The 17920-nt window shown below is 40.7% G+C and overlaps 1 protein-coding gene across 1 annotated transcript in view; it reads right to left on the minus strand.

The window, feature by feature from the left end:
• LOC112129374 (coiled-coil domain-containing protein 144A) overlaps positions 1-17920 on the minus strand; it is a 99111-nt gene that overhangs the window by 65007 nt on the left and 16184 nt on the right. Inside the window, exons 6-8 of the mRNA XM_024233341.2 lie at positions 15139-15192; positions 3392-3422; positions 539-611 (exon numbers count right to left, since the gene is read on the minus strand). Of these exons, the coding sequence (XP_024089109.2) occupies positions 539-611; positions 3392-3422; positions 15139-15192 (158 nt within the window). The remainder of the gene's footprint in view (positions 1-538; positions 612-3391; positions 3423-15138; positions 15193-17920) is intronic.

A 17920-nucleotide genomic window follows, 5' to 3' on the forward strand; every position in this document is an offset into this window, starting at 1 on the left:
TCACACCTAATAACTATATATATCATACTAAAATAATGTGTCTAAGAGAGAAAAGTATATGCTATCTGCTGTACAGTTTTTGAACCAAAAGGCATCAAGGAGATTCTATGATTATTATAATAAGTAATTAGATCCATTAAAGATTTATTTAGGCATAAGTATTATAAAAGCCATCTTAGTATAATTTAAAAATCACACACAGTATGAATACTTACTCAAATCAACCTTGACTAAATTTCAAATTTGCTCTATTATGAGAAAGCTTTGCCTAATATAATTTTCCTGTCACTATGTATTTTCCAGCCCATTCTTTTTTCACCCTCACTCCCTCTACATATTTGTCAAGTCTTTGTTATTTATCAAAGTAAAAAATGTTTGAAAATGTTTAGTCATGTTTCTATAAAATGGTTTTCTCTAATGAACTTTCCATAACCAACATAATACAATTATAAGTAGATTACTACTAAATTTCAAGAGTAAATGTTATAGAAAATTAGATTCAGAATGAGAAAATTAATTTTGCAAGAGACCTCTTTACCTCAGTATCAAAATCAAAGTCTTCATTAGCTGACATAGGTCGTGAGTCGTCAACAGATGGTTTGTTGAAAAGCCTTTAGAATAAAAATATACAACAAAAATGAGTGTGTTCATTTCTTTAAGCAATTTGAAGGTTCATACCTGGGTGCCCTCCCAAAACAAAACAAAAATAATAGTAAATCTTGTGGAAGGTCAGCTATCTGTATTTAAAATAATGTCTCTTAACATAATTAAAATTTGTCCTCTGTTGTGGGAAAGATCTTAATTACCTATTTCTACTTCCTCCTCTCCAAAGCTATGGAATAGTCCATGAAGATTCACCCTTAGTTCCATAACAAATCGTGACAGCTAATATATTGGTAGAGCCTAAGAATAATTGGGCTTCACAAATTATTTGTCCTGGAGGCAGAACTTAAAATCCAAGTAATGGCTGACATAACTTTTGTTACCTGAAATGGAAGAAACCTGATAACTTAAAATAAGGTAAAAAGATCCACTGTCCCTTCTCCATGATCTATCTCTGGTTCAAAGACCAATCTGTGTCACTTGAAAATGGCAGTCCTGGTTCTTTTGCTTGGAAACCTCTTAAGAAGGCCCCCATTGCTTCCCTTTTCCTTAAAATAGTACAGAATCTTCCCTGACACATCTAAAATACTTGAAAGCTAAATGTATGAATGTCAAAGGACAAATGTATATATTGTTATTAAAAATACTCTTCCCAGAGATACTAAAACTTAATTATAAAATCTAATTATTTTCCCTATATAGACTCTGCCAAATTCAGGGCCACATAAAGTACTAAGCTCTTAAAAACCTCCATAGGCGCTCAGATACCAAAGGAGAGAGACTCCTGGAAAAACAGAGTCCTGGTAGTTGTATCTCTATTTCCCTAGGAACTATCTAAATATCTCCCTTCCTATGGGCTCCCACTTCCAGATCCCTCTTCTGCAGGGCTCTATGGCAGTCTCCAACCTTTAAATCTTCAGCCAATAAAAACACAAATTCCTAAAAGAGTGAGCTCAAATTACCAAAAGACAGAGCTTTCAATTTTACTGCTGCTAGAAAACAAGCTAAATGGAATTTCAGTCATCTTCCCCCGGCATAGGCATGTTATCAACTACCAAACTGAAGGTCCATGACTGATTTGCCAGACAATCTGACCGCAGCCTTACCCTACATGGAAATGGGAAGGACAATTGGTGAATTGGGAAAAGAGGCAGAGGTAAGAGGATACATGCTCTGGGGCACAGATCTATATAGTTCGGGAAACTTCAGTCCTCTAGTAGTGGAGGGACTCTGAGCCATCCCTCTATAAGTTGGGGTGAAAGTAGATAATACTACAATTCAATCTGCTATAGAGACTCTTCTCAGTGGCTCAAATTCTTTTAACATCTTTCAATAGAAACTTCGAAGTTGGGTCAGTCACTCTAATTAAACAAACAAAAGAGCAGCAACCTGTTCAGGACTCCCTTGAACCACCTACTTAAACATGCCTTTCTAGATAACTCCCAACATCCTGTATTCTTCATTACTATAATTTATCTTTATAAAACTTGTCATAAACCCCAATATTCACTTCTCTTTTCTAAAAACCTTATTCCTATCCAATCCAGTGTTATTTCTCTTCAAACATGGCCTTACCCTACTAATTTAATTCTTCTCCTCTTCCATTGGGTTCCCCAGCTAATTCCCTTCCTAGGCTCATCCACTGTGTTCACTAGACCCACTTTCCCTTTCTATTATTAAAACACTTACTAACAGGATGATAAAGAAGGAAGAGTAATGGGCTTTGAAATGCGTTCAAATCTCATTTCTGCCACTTCCTGTATCCAAATAAATCATCTTAATCTCTTTGAGTTTCAGATATTCCATCTGAACAACCACTTCACCAGAATGTTAAACACAGGTTGAAGTACTAGAGGGTATTTTGATTAGTCACTAAGATTCCTTAAAATCCTGAAGTTGTGTGTGCTTTTGATTCTGTCTATATAAAAATGGGGAATACTTAGTTGGCAGAAATGGAAAAATAAAACAAAAGAAACACCACAGAAAGCAGAGAAGAAAGTTAACAACTAAAGAAAAGATTATAGAAAAGTAATGGAAGAAGAAAAAAGGACTCTTTAAAAAAAGCCCATGGAATTAGGCAGGGTAGTGGCCTAAACGGAAAACTAAACTAAGGAGTCAATAAGTAGAGAAATCAATTTGAAATAGGCTCTATTTAGATGCTAAATATAACTAACATCATAAATAAATGTAACATAAATAGCCTTTACTTACAACAAAATAATTCCTCTCTAGGATATGACTGGTCTTGTCTATGTAAAACCCATGCTCCTGTGGCCATAGCTAAGTGAGATCTGCCCTAAAATATTTGATGGTAAAAACAAGATACTGATTACCACTGAAATTGCCAAATATATTAAAACAAACTCAGACTAACCAGACTTCTAAGAAAAACTATAAATGAGAGTTAACTAAATTTGACTTTCTGAATTGATCTGGTTTGGACCTGTATCTTGATTCCAGTGCTGTACAGGTCTCTGCCAATCTATGCAGAGGGGCAAAAGAAGGGATTTGGGAGCCAGGCAGACTGCCGGTCAAATCATGCGCCACCTACTTGTTAACTATGGGGACATGGGGCAATTAATCAACCTCTCTGAACCACAGTTAGCTAATTAGGAAAAAGTAGGTTATAATAACAGAGAACCTTTCAAAGCTGCTTTGATAACTATATGAGATGAGACAAGCACATAAAATAGTGTCTACCCCAGAGTACAACACTCAACAGATGTTAGTTTCTTTTCTCTATATTCCCTCAGGTAACATATAATATTTTAAAATCTGTAAGTCGTACCTTTTTACAGGATTTCCAGGAATCTCATTCACTATTAAAGAAAAAAATGCATTTTAAGTCAACAATAGAAAAACACAGAATATTGAAAGTATAAGAGGGCCCAGTGGCACATGCATGTAATCCCAACTACTCAGGAGGCTGAGGCCAGAGGATCACTTGAGAAGCCCAGGAGTTTAAGACCAGCCTGGGCAACATAGTGAGACTCTGCCTTTGTTAAAAGAAATCATGTACACTTTTGTGCATGCTTTAGACCTTTCTTTTTTTTTTTCACAAAGTATTCCTTTAGGACCATACCTTGAGACTATACTAGAATTAATATTGATTATACTACTGGTAGGCAATTACTACATGAAGAATCCTTACTTTTCCTCCTTTGTATCAGTCAAAGCAAAAGAGAATGGGATTTGCCAAAATGTCATACCTACAAATGAATTGCTGTGTACAATAATCATAATCCTAACCAAACCCTATCAGACTGACTAGCATCACTAGCAAACTGAGTCAAACTTCAAGAACATGCTTTCTGGACTAATTAACTAGTAGTAGTTAGAACAGAGTATACAGTAATGCTCCCATATCCATGATATGGGTGAAAAAAACACACTCAACATATTTTTCCTCTGCTCTCACACCACAGCAACAATCACCAACACAGAAGACATCTTTGACCAAATGTTGGCAGGCAGGGGGGATTTATCCCCACCAACAAGCAAGCAATCAGTTCCGCAGCAGACACCAGCTGGGTGTCCTCTAATTCCATTCCCACGTTGTCTAGCTGGAGATAGTGTCAGATCCCACAGCTGAAAGCTCAGTCCCCAAGGCTGCCCCCTCCCCAAACCAGTCACAAGCCTGGGCCTTCAGAACCTCTGACTAACTATCTTCAAGATTCTCACAACCCCCACCTTGGGTTTGATTAATTTGCTACAGTAGTTCACAGAACTTAGGGAAACACTTACTTACATTTCCTGCTTATTGTAAAGGATATTAGAAAGAATGTAAATGAGGAAGTGCTAAGGGCAAGGCATGGGAGAAGGGGTGCAGAGTTCCATACTCTCTGAGGGTATACCACCCTCCAGGAACCTCCACATATTCAGCTATCTAGAAGCTCTCTGAACCCAGTCCTTTTGGGTTTTTATAGAAGTTTCATTACATAGGCATGACTGATTAAATCAATCATCATTGGTGATCAACTTAAACTTCGGCCCCCCTCCCTTCCCACGAGATTGGAGGGTTGGAGGACAGGTCTGGAAGTCCTAACCCTCTAATCATGCCTTGGTCTTTCTGGTGACCAGCCCCCATCCTGAAGCTCATTAGGGGCTGCCAGCCATAATGAATCATTCACATACAAAGGGACATCACTTTGGGGATTCTAAGGATTTTAGGAGTTGTAGGCCAAGAAAAGGCTTCAAAGATCGAATACATATTTCAGAGTATCACATCTGTGGTTTTGCTTTCTGTGGTTTTAGTCACCCACGGTCACCTGATACAGTTTTGCTGTGTCCCCACCCAAATCTCATTGAGAATTGTAGTTCCCATAATCCCCATGTGTCGTGGGAGAGACCCTGTGGGAGGTAATTGAATCATGGGGGCAGTTATCTGCTGTCCTCATGACAGTGCGTGAGTTCTCACAAGATCCGATGGTTCTATAAGGGGCTTTTTCTACCCTTTGCTCTGCACTTCTCCTTGCTCTTGCCATATGAAAGAGGATGTGTTTGCTTCCCCTTCCACCATGATTGTAAGTTTCCTGAAGCCTCCCCAGCCCTGCGGAACTGTGAGTCAATTAAACTCCTTTCTTTATAAATTATCCAGTCTTGGGTATGTCTTTATTAGCAGTGTGAGAAATACTAATAACATCACCCATGGTCCAAAAATGTCAAATGGTAAATTCCAGCAATAAGCAATTCATAAGTTTTATATTGTGTGCTGTTTTCAGTAGCATGATAGACTCTCCAGCCATCCCATTCCATCCCATCTACAACATGAATCATCCCTTTGTCTAGTGTATCTACACTGTATATGCTATGTGCCCATTAGTCACTGACTTCATCTCCTCCTGACATCCAACCAACATCAACAAGGCTCATTAATCCAGGATTACTGGAAGCAGATGATCCTCCTTCTGAAGGTTAATGGTAGCCTAACCCTACTTCACAATGCCTATATCATTCACTTCACTTCATCCCTTACAGAGGCATTGTATTACCTCACATCATCTTCATAAGAAGAAGCGTGAGTACAGTACAAGAAGATATTTTGAGGGAATATATATACACATATATGTATAAACTTTTTTATAGCATATGTGAAGTCCTAATTAGAAAAAACAAAAAAAGAGTCAGGCTGGCAGGGCCAGAAGAAAGCAAAGAGATAAAGCAAATAAGCTATGTCTTCCTTTCTTCATGGTCCAGAAACTATTTTTAAAAAGAGGAACCAATTAAGTTATAGGTCTCATTTTCTTTCTGGCCCAGGACATATGGCCCTCCAGCACAGATAATGTATATAAGTCACAAACTTCCTGCTCACTGTCAAACACTTTAATGTATCAAACCCCTCAGCTGACTGAAGAATGCAAGTCAGATCCCTGCTACCTTGGCATTATCAGTCAGCCTAAGAACCATCCTATAAAAGTTCCAGCAAGGCTTTGATCCCTGGCAGTAGGCTTTTCTTTTGCAGGCTGCCCATTGCCTTCTTGCAACATATTTTCATATCTTCTGTAATGAATCTGCCTTTCTCTAACTGTCTTGGTAAATTATTTTACCGCCACGCCACTGGCCCAGATAGTTGGTACTCCCCTATGACAGTATATTGTTATCATTGTTCTATTTGATTATTAGTTATTGTTGTTAAGCTCAGACTGTGCCTAAATCTTATATTAAACTTTATCACAGATATATATGTATAGAAACAACTTTGCATATATAGGGTTTGGTACTATGCAAACTCTCAGGCATTCACTGTGGGTCTTGGAACATATCCCCCATGGATAAAGGGAGACAACTGTACTTATTTTGTTGTCATACAACATAGCTTCTCCAGCTCTTCAGTTAAAATGCTTTAGTTTAGAATAAAATGCCCTATCACAAGGAAGCTAGGTCTATGGGCATCATACTATGTTTTATGGCAAAACATAGAAAATAGACCAGAGACAAAGATTCTTGCAAATCACTTTCAGCTGCCAGTGGAGAAGAGCTCAAGACAAATCAATGTACTCATTCTCACTAATCCTCTTCTGGGAAAGAGGCTAGTTAAATTTACTTAGTTCTAGCTAATTTCTCTGCCCTATGTGTGATACAAATAAGGTTCCTCCCATGGAAAGAACTACTGAAAAGATCACTTCCTTAAGAGTTTGCCCACTCTGAACCCTACCACTTATTCAGAGAGAAGCTTAAGAAGGAACAGTGCGGAAGGAGTGCCAAATGTCCAGAGAGTACTATCTGATATAAAAAAATATAAAAACAAAATTATCAACTCACTCAAGCTACCCGAATTTGCCAAGAGTTATCACTGTCTCTAGTGAAAGAAAAAAAAAATTCTCTCTCAGTTAATGTAAACCAAAACATTTTGATTCTCTTGGCATTTCTCATAACAGAGAATCTGGGTGTAGATGAGCCATGCTATAATAATATAGACTGTATTCAAACTAATTCCCGAAAGGAAGGGAATCAGTGACGAACATATTTGTTCACCTGTGGTATTCACTACCTGGTCTTATATTCCATTGCAAGGGATGTATGAAAGACTTTGTGATTTTAGTTCTATAAAGTACAACTTCTTGAGATTGTCCCTTCCTACTGCTAATGAATCTATCGGGACCCACCTCATGGAGCAAAATGATCCAGTTAGTGCTGTGTAGCACTGTATAGTACCGCATGATGCCATTTTCCCCAACCCTCCCCATTATGTGGCAAGTGTCTATAGAAATCACACTTTCTCAGCATGTAAAGCATATGTCATCAGATCCTATGCTTATGAATAAAAGGAAAACAAAAGCAACGACAAAGAACATCTTAAATGACTACATTCAATTACCACAGAACTTTAATTTTTTTAATATTCAAAAGGATACCCACTGATATAGTTTGGTTCTGTGTCCCCATCCAAATCTCATCTTGAATTGTACTCCCATAATCCCCATGTGTTGTGGGAGGGACCTGGTGGGAGATAACTGAATTATGGGGGTGGTTTGTAAGTCTGATGAACTCTGTGGGAGATATTAAAAATGCGGAAGGCTATGCACGTCAGGGGGTCGTGGGGTATATGGGAGATCTCTGTACCTTACTCTCAATTTGCTGTGAATCTAAAACTATGTTAAATAATACAGTTATTAATTTAAAAAAAGATATTTCCTGAACTTGCTATTATCCTATATTATAAAAAGACATAGTCAGCTTGAAAATTGCAAATAAAGATCAAAGTAATATAATATGAATATTATCTCCCAAATTGAAATATACAAAAACACATAAAGCAAATAATTTTAATCGCATACTTGGGTAAAAAAATGGATAAAAATGATTGAATATTTTATCTTATTTCATAATTACAAGCAGGGATTTAACACAACATGAATCAAAACTGGTCCATCCATATAATTAGGATAAATGATAATTTTTACTTTAATTTTGAACCAAAAATTATTATGCTTATTTTATCCAACAATTTTACTGAAAGTTTAATGAGATAAGGACAGATCATAATGACCTAATATTGCCATAGTAACTTTTGTACAAATATCTGCCAACTTGTCACCAAATGTCAAAACTGTAAGCAGCACTGCAACTTAATATGAATAATGCAACTGAAACCAGTACCATGTTATGTTATATCATATTATTTGCTGTTAAAATAAAATTTTAAGACAACACCAAAAATTATGCCAGGGCCATAGCTACCACACAGCAAAGATTTTATACAGTAGGCATGAGATGAGACCACCATCCTTAGAAAGGCCTTATTACAAGAATGGCCCTGGGCTGGTGTTGGAACCTTGGATTTGGGAGGGCTCTCACCATTCCCTTACTGAGAAGAGTGGCTTGCTGTGCCTAAACTGTTTGTGCAAATGTAGCTTACTCTGAACAGCTGATTTTATTCTGGGAGTCTAGAATTTTGGTATATATGAGGAAGAGGATGCCTATGTGACTAGCCTCCATCAAAAACATGGATACTGGGACTTCAGTGAGAATCCGCTACTGGTAGACAATTTGTGTTGTCAGAATCTGAGGCTGGGGGAATTAAGCACATCCTGGTAACTGCACAGGAGAAGATTCCTAGAGCCTTGTGTTTGCTTTCCTCCAGACTTCACCACGTGCACCTTTTCCCTTTGCAAATTTTTCTCTGTACCATTTTATTGTATTAAATGTAATAAATCAAAGCCCTGAATATGAATATTTGCTAAGAGCTGTGAGTCCTTCTCAGTTAATCACCAAACCTGAGGTGGTCTTGGGAGTCTCTGAAACAACTGCATCATAGAAAATTTTTATTATTTGATGTGTTATATGTAACTACAATCAGAAGGTTGTTTTGTAGAGCATCTGTCCCTAATTTTTTTTTATTTTATTTTTTCATATTTGCCTTTCAGATTCTATTTCTATAAACATTTGATGAAAGGTATCAACAAATACATAAAACAATGATGGAAGAGCTCTCCCTCTCCATCTCCCCCGCCCCCTCCCCCTCCCCGCCCCCTCCCTCTCCCCGCCCCCTCCCCTTCCCCCTCCCCCTCCCCTTCCCCCTCCCCCTCCCCCTCCCCCTCCCCTCCCCCTCCCTCTCCCCTCCCCCTCCCCTCCCCCTCCCCTCGCCCTCCCCCTCCCTCTCCCCTCTTCTTTCTTCTGTCTCCCTCTACTTCTTTCTTCAGTCCCCCTCTGTTGCCGAGGCTGGACTGTACTGCCGTGATAGCTCGCTGCAACCTCCCTGCCTCGGGCTCCTGTGATTCTCCTGCCTCGGCCTGCCGAGTGCCTGGGATTGCAGGCGCGTGCCGCCACGCCTGACTGGTTTTTGTATTTTTGGTGGAGACGGGGTTTCGCCCTGTTGACCGGGCTGGTCTCCAGCTCCTGGCCTCGAGTGATTTGCCAGCCTCGGCCTCCCGAGGTGCTGGGATTGCAGACGGAGTCTTGCTCACTCAATGCTCAATGTTGCCCAGGCTGGAGTGCAGAGGCTGATCTCGGCTGGCTACAACCTCCACCTCCCAGCCGCCTGCCTTGGCCTCCCAAAGTGCTAAGATTACAGCCTCTGCCCGGCCGCCACCCCGTCTAGGAAGTGAGGAGCGTCTCTGCCTGGCTGCCCATCCTATGGGATGTGAGGAGCCCCTCTGCCCGGCTGCCCCGTCTGGGAAGTGAGGAGCACCTCTGCCCTGCCGCCATCCCCTATAGGTAGTGAGGAGCGTGTCTGCCTGGCCGCCCATCATCTGGGATGTGAGGAGCGCCTCTGCCCTGCCGCCACCCCATCTGGGAGGAAGTGAGGAGCGCCTCTGCCTGGCTGCCCCTTCTGGGAAGTGAGGAGCGCCTCTGCCCTGCCGCCCTGTCTGGGAGGTGAGAAGCGCCTCTGCCCGGCCGCCCCCTCTGGGAAGTGAGGAGCGCCTCGGCCTGGCCGCCCCGTCTGGGAGGAAGTGAGGCTCGCCTCTGCCCTGCTGCCCATCGTCTGGGATGTGAGGAGCGCCTCTGCCCGGCCGCCTTTCCTCTGGGAGGTGAGGAGCGCCTCTTCCCGGCCGCCCATCGTCTGGGAAGTGAGGAGCGCCTCTGCCTGGCTGCCCCGTCTGGGAGGAGAGGAGCGCCTCTGCCTGGCCGCCACCCCCTCTGGGAGGAAGTGAGGAGCACCTCTGCCCGGCCGCCCCGTCTGGGAAGTGAGGAGCGCCTCTGCCCGGCCGCCCCGTCTGGGAAGTGAGGAGCGCCTCTGCCCGGCCGCCCCGTCTGGGAGGTGAGGAGCGCCTCTGCCCGGCCGCCCCGTCTGGGAGGTGAGGAGCGCCTCTGCCCGGCCGCCCCGTCTGGGAGGTGAGGAGCGCCTCTGCCTGGCCGCCCCATCTGGGAGGTGTACCCAACAGCTCTGAAGAGACAGCGACCATGGAGAATGGGCCATGATGACCTTGGCAGTTTTGTTGAAAAGAAAAGGGGGAAAAGTGGGGAAAAGAAAGGGAGATCAGATTGTTACTGTGTCTGTGTAGAAAGAAGTAGGCATAGGAGACTCCATTTTGTTCTGTACTAGGAGAAATTCTTCTGCCTTGGGATGCTGTTGATCTATGGCCTTGCCCCCAGCCCCCTGCTCTCTGAAACATGTGCTGTGTCAACTCAGGGTTAAATGGATTAAGGGTGGTGCAAGATGTGCTTTGTTAAACAGATGCTTGAAGGCAGCATGCTCCTTAAGGGTCATCACCACTCCCTAATCTCAAGTACCCAGGGACACAAACACTGCGGAAGGCCGCAGGGACCTCTGCTGAGGAAAACCAGAGACCTTTGTTCACGTGTTTATCTGCTGACCTTCTCTCCACTATTATCCTATGACCCTGCCACATCCCCCTCTCTGAGAAACACCCAAGAATGATCAATAAATACTTAAAAAAAAAAAAATCGATAGGCCACATTGACACATCATCACCCATGGTCCGCCATTTACATTAGGATTCACTCCTGATTTTCTCTATTGAGTTCTTCTTTTCAGTTATTTTCATTTCTGCTCTCATTTTTTTTTTTTTTTTTTTGAGATGGAGTCTTGCTCTGTCACCCAGTCTGGAGCACAGTGGCACGATCCCGGCTCACTGCAAGCTCCACCTCCTGGGTTCATGCCATTCTCCTGCCTCAGCCTCCCCAGCAGCTGGGACTACAGGCGCACGCCGCCATGCCTGGTTAATGTTTTTGTATTTTTAGTAGAGTCGGGGTTTCACCATGTTGGCCAGGATGGTCTCGATCTCCTGACCTTGTGATCCGCCCGCCTTGGCCTCCCAAAGTGCTGGGATTACAGGCATTAGCCACCGCGCCCAGCCTCTGCTCTGATTTTTTTAATTTTTTCTTTTATTCTGCTTAATTTGGATTTAATTTGCTCTTACTTTTCTAGTTTCCTGAGGTAGAAGCTTAGATTATTGATTTTATGTCATTTTTCTTTTCTAACATATGCGCTAAATACTATAAATTTCCCTCTAAGCACTGCTTTTGATGTATCCTACAAATTTTGATAAGTTGTATCTTCATTATCATTTAGCTTAAAATATTTTAAATCTCTCTTGAAGTTTCTCTTTTCAAGAAAAAAAAAAAAATGATGGAAGAAAGTAATGTGAAACAAGCAACAATCCTATTTTGACCAGAATAAATTTAGAAACCTTGATGATTCACAATATGTTCTACAATATAAAAGTTTCTAGAAAAAGTGTTTAAAAGATCATCGTAATTTTCTCTAACTCAGCAGGGCTTCATTCATTTTTATAATGATCATGCATCTGGTTGGGTGCAGTGGCACATGCCTGTAGTCCTGGCTGCTCCTTTGGCTGTGGCAGGAGGACTGCTTGAGGCCAGGAATTCAAGGCCACAGTCATGCTTGTCAATAGCTACTGCATGCCAGCCTGGGCAACATAGCGAGATCCCATCTCTTAAAAAAAACTTAATAAATAAATAAAAGATTGTGTATCATTCAGGTAACTGTGATAATTGTAGAATAATATATAGCCATCAGATATACTGTAATACTGTACTACTGATCGTAGAGTTATGTTTTGTTTTCAATCTTTTTCTTAATTTTTTATAAAACAAAAAAAAATTTTACCTATTAAAGTCAGTTATTAATAGAACAAGTCAAAATGCCCAAAAAATGCATCCAAAGTGCAGTACGAGTTTTTCATTGTTCCTGCCAAATAGTGAATTTGATTATTAAGGATCAACAGGACTTTTAACTTATTGAAGGGGAAAGAAAGTTATCTTGTATATAGATGACTAAAATGGTGATAGTCTGATTGCCCACATAATCTAATTAAATCACAGTTACTAATTTCTGAAGAAATGTAATTCCAGAAAAGCATTTTACATTTAAACAGTGTGAAATAAAACAATTTGTATTTGACAATGCAGGACGCACTTAAAATCTCGGCAGACCATCATCAGTCACCTTGTCACTGTGGTGCAGATATAAAGAAGTTTATTTAGCATTAGAAAGTAACAGAATACCATATCTACTTTAGGATAGGTAGCCAATTCTTTTAAAATCAAATAATAGACATTTGTCGAATATACATATGTTAGAAATGTGTTCTAATAGTACTTTGTTTAGGGATGAAATTCAAAGGGAAGCAGTGAAAGCAGAGATATCACAAGAGGGCAGATGAAAATGAAATTACACTAATAAATAGAGTCAGGTACTGACTTCCCTACTGATGTCACCAGAATTCCAAAAATGCTGAGAACTACTATGTACAGCATATCACCTCATTTTTTTTGTGATATTACATTAGTGTTCTGCAATAAAATATTTAAAAGAAATCCAAACTGCTGATCTGTAAACTATTTCTGATCAAAACTTAAAATTTTGTCAAAGCATGGCTGTATTTTGATTCCATGTCAGAGGAAGGATATGAGTATCTGATAATGGCTTCCAGCTGTTGCTGTCAGGTTTTTGTTTGGGAACACATCCAGAAGAGCTTATCTAGGGTTTCAGTACAAAACAAGCATTTCCCCAAAAACCAGATAAAGAAAGATTACACTTTTCCTCATGTGGACCCTTAGGTTCTGACAATTCTGAGAAAATGTTGGCACAGGAACTCACCAGTCTAGGCCTGACTCTGTGTAGGTAGCTGCTGCAGTTACAAAAGAATTAGGTAGGATTGTGGTAGGTGTATTCTTCCATACTTGAACACCGGAAGTATCATGTACCTAAATTGTAGACCTTACAACTCTAAAAGTGTTTATTTGAAGAGAGTACTACCAAAGAGCTTTTAAAATATTAATTTAACTTACTTTTTAGTAATCTCACTTGTTAGAATTTATATTCCCCCTCCTTGAAATTCTCACATTTTTAAAATTTTTGCAACACCTCATCCTCTGATAACCTCTCCTACTTTTCTCTAGCCACTGCTCACCCTTCTTTACTAACTTCTTTTCCTCTGGGAAATGTTGATATTCCCAGGATCTTGCCACTGGCCTTCTGTTTATTCCACATCTTTCCTATCATGGACAAGCTCATTCAGATCTATGACCTTATCTACATTATTCCAAGTCTACAGCTCCAACCTCAGTTCTACCTCCAACTAGAAATGCCTAAAATCCAATTACCTACTGAAAATATCCTACGTGAATATTCCATTTAACTCAACATGCACAGAAAGAGGTTAGTCATTCCTGCGGATCTGCTGCTCTTCTCCATTCACCTGCAAATCTCCTACTCCTTCCTCATGTCCAGGTTAAATGCTAGTTCATGACCTGGAAACCCGTAAATCATCTGAGATTTCTCTCTGTGCCCTAAATTTGTACATCCAATAATCACTAACTCATATTATATCTGTCTCTTCTCTGTCTCTGCTTTATATTTCCACTACCACTGGTTCTTAACTACTGGCTTTTACAGGCTACCAACTATTAATATTATTTCTTAAATAAAAAAACAAGCAAAAACCAAGAGAAAGACCAACATTTTAAAATTACTAAGTAGCTTTCTAACATCATTTATTTCACCATGGATGGGTGAAACCCTCATAATGGATTGATGCTAGTCCAAGGATTGGTGACAAGGAAGCTATAGCTTTGGCTACTGCAAAAGCTTCCTTTGTCTTCCAGTCTCTTTGTGTGGTACTCTCCATCTATCCTCCATATGAGGAGTCATCCAACTGCAGGCCGCAGGTCCAACCCAGCCTGCCTAATGGTTTTGTAAATAGTTTTATGGGAGCTCAGTCCTGCCTTTTGCTTACATATTATCTATGACTGCTTTCACACTACCATGGCAGGGTTGAGTAGATATGGCAGAGACCACATGGCCTCAAATATTTCCCACCTGGTTCTTTACATTAAAACTTATTAATACCATAATCAGAATGTCCTAATACTCAAATCTAATCTTGTGACTTTTCTGCTTACAATTCTATAATGAATTCCTACAGAAAACATTGCTGCCTCCCTACCCGATGACCATTCCTTATTCTTTCTTGCTGGAGAACCACAAGTCTATTTGAATATTTATGATCCTAATACCCCTCCCCATCCCCAACAAGAGAAATAATTATTCTAATTTAATCACGGTCATTACATTTGTTTTCCCAGTGCCTGGTTTAGGAATGAGATTTGGTGTAACAAAGCCAATAAACTGTGAAAGGAAGCCCACTGCAAGCTTCTGAGTTTTCTCCCTATTTCAAAGAAATATGAGAAGAAAAGCAGCCCTTCCAGCCTTCAGAAATTGTGTTGTGAGAACATGATGTTTGGAGCTCCTGCTAATTAGCCAGCCATGAAAGGAGACATGTACAAAACAGCACAGCTGAAACAGGGACACCAAGTGGGACCCAGTGTTATCACTGAACCACCCACCAAAGCAACTCTGCTTCCTATTGTTTTAGTCACTGTTAGTTAGGTCCTTTAGTATTTGCAGCCCAAAGCACTCCACCTGGTAAATTTCCCATAGCCTGCAGGATAAGATCTACTCAGTTTAATACTATAAAGTATTTAAAAGTCTATCATGAGCTTGCCTTACCTAGGTTTTTCCCTATTCCCAACCACTCCCATCTCAGTTTTTGCAACAGCAAAATAGAACTGCTCATAAACCCTGCAAAGTTCACTCAAAAATTTTACCTTTTGCACCTGCTGCTCCTTCTCCCAAGTATGCCATCTTGTTAGATGTTCCTTCTGCCAAACATAAAAACTTGTCAGATGTTCCTTCTGCCCACATCATCCTTCTGCCTCTTTACCTAGAAAAGTTCTACCCCTTCTGCATGCTTACCTGAAATCCTACCCACTTTTTAACAGCTTTCATTCCTCACCACATACTTCCAAGTGTCTGGCACATATTTAACATAATAAGTGAAAATTATACACTTCCAGATGGCATCCAGCACATAGTAGTAGGCACTGAATGAAGTAGCAAATAATATAAATGAAAATGATTGTAACAAGCTCCTGACTGTTTTGTTTTTTGTTTTGTTTTTTGAGATGGTCTTGCTCCATTGCCCAGGCTGGAGTGCAGCCTCCCAAGTAGCTGGGACTACAGGTGCATGCCACCACGCCCAGCTAACTTTTTCATTCTTTGATTTTTATTTTTAGTAGAGTTGAGGTATCCCTGTGTTACCCAAGCTGGTCTCAAATTCCTAGGCTCAAGCAATTATTTTGCCTCAGCCTTCCAAAGTGCTGGGATTATAGGTATGAGTGAGCATGCCCAGCCCTGACTGTATTTTTTTTTTTTTTTTGAGACAGAGTCTCTCTGTTGCACAGGCTGGAATGCAGTGGTGCGATCTCAGCTCACTGCAACCTCCATCTCCTGGGTTCAAGCAATTCTCCTGCCTCAACCTCCCAAGTAGCTGGGATTACAGGCGTGTACCACCACACCTGGCTAATTTTTGTATTTTTAGTAGAGACAGGGTTTCACCATGTTGGCCAGGCTGGTCTACAACTCCTGACCTCAGGTGATCCGCCCGCCTCAGCCTCCCAAAGTGCTGGGATTACAGGCCTGAGCCACCACATCCAGCCCCTGACTGTATTTTTAAATGTTTGTATTCTGTAACATGAAAAAAAAAGAAGCTTACTCCCTAAAACACTCTTGATAGTTTATTCATTAAATGGACAAGTGTATAAATGAATAAAAATATTTTATTTGAAAATTATTGGCCGGGCGCGGTGGCTCACACCTGTAATCCCAGCCCTTTGGGAGGCCGAGGCGGGTGAATCACCTGAGGTCAGGAGTTCGAGATGTCTGGCCAACATGGTGAAACCTCATCTCTACTAGAAATACAAAAAAAAAGTAGCCGGACATGGTGGTGGGTGCCTATAATCCCAGCTACTCGGGAGGCTGAGGCAGGGAGAATTGCTTGAATCCAGGAGGCAGAGGTTGCAGTGAACCAAGATGGCATCCAGCCTGGGTGACAGCGCAAGACTCCGTCTCAAAAAAAAAAAAAAAAAACCATTCCATTTGACCCAGCCATCCCATTACTGGGTATATACCCAAACGACTATAAATCATGCTGCTATAAAGACACATGCACACGTATGTTTATTGCAGCATTATTCACAATAGCAAAGACTTGGAACCAACCCAAATGTCCAACAATCATAGACTGGATTAAGAAAATGTGGCACATATACACCATGGAATACTATGCAGCCATAAAAAATGATGAGTTCATGTCGTTTGTAGGGACATGGATGAAATTGGAAATCATCATTCTCAGTAAACTATCGCAAGAACAAAAAACCAAACACCGCATATTCTCACTCATAGGTGGGAATTGAACAGTGAGAACACATGGACACAGGAAGGGGAACATCACACTTCGGGGACTGTTGTGGGGTGGGGGGAGGGGGGAGGGATAGCATTGGGAGATATACCTAATGCTAGATGACGAGTTGGTGGGTGCAGCGCACCAGCATGGCACATGTATACATATGTAACTTACCTGCACGTTGCGCACATGTACCATAGAGCCTAAAGTATAATAATAATAATAATAATAATAATAATAAAAAGAAAAAAAAACATAACTTGTTAACTATTATATAGTATTTGTTTCCAAACATTTAAAAAACTCTAATAAAGATTCTAACACAAAAAAAAAAAAAAACCTTGAAAAAACACACAGATATGAAATAAGGACAGCTGTAGTCTATTATGAGCACCTTAAAGACCAAGACTATGTGTTTCTCACCTGTAGCTTGCAAAATCTAAGTTGTAAAAGTTCTTCGATTAGACCGGTCGCGGTGGCTCATGCCTGTAATCTGAGCACTTTGGGAGGCCGAGGTGGGCGGATCACGAGGTCAGGAGATCCAGACCATTCTGGCCAACACAGTGAAACCCCATCTCTACTAAAAATACAAAAAAAAATAGCCAGGCGTCGTGGCGGGCGCCTGTAGTCCCAGCTACTTGGGAGGCAGGGGCAGGAGAATGGAGTGAACCCCGGAGGCACAGCTTGCAGTGAGCTGAGATCGCGCCACTGCACCCCAGCCTGGGCAACAGAGCGAGACGCCGTCTCAAAAAAAAAAAAAAAAAAAAAAAGTTCTTCGATTAATATGTACTAAATTAAAAGTGTCCTCATACAGTTCAGACTGTACAATGTATTTGGTGTCACATCTAGGTAGCATAGTAGCATTTTTGTTATTGCGAAGCACTTTTATACTTTTATTATAATTTGTTGAGCCTAGAGTTGGACTATTTCTGGTATTCATTACAATAACCTTTTGGCTACTGGTAAAAGTGTTTTGTTATAACAAAATTACTGTTATCATGACAATTAACTAGTGGAGAGAAGAACTTATCTTGTTCTAATGAAGTAAATGTATCTCATTCGATTTCAAATTAGGAAGAATGAAGTCAATAAGTGAGACCTTGTTGGTATAAGAATATGTAACATGACCTGTGCTTTTCAAC

This window comes from Pongo abelii, chromosome 18 (genome assembly GCF_028885655.2).
Source record: "Pongo abelii isolate AG06213 chromosome 18, NHGRI_mPonAbe1-v2.0_pri, whole genome shotgun sequence".
Taxonomy (NCBI): Eukaryota; Metazoa; Chordata; class Mammalia; order Primates; family Hominidae; genus Pongo; species Pongo abelii.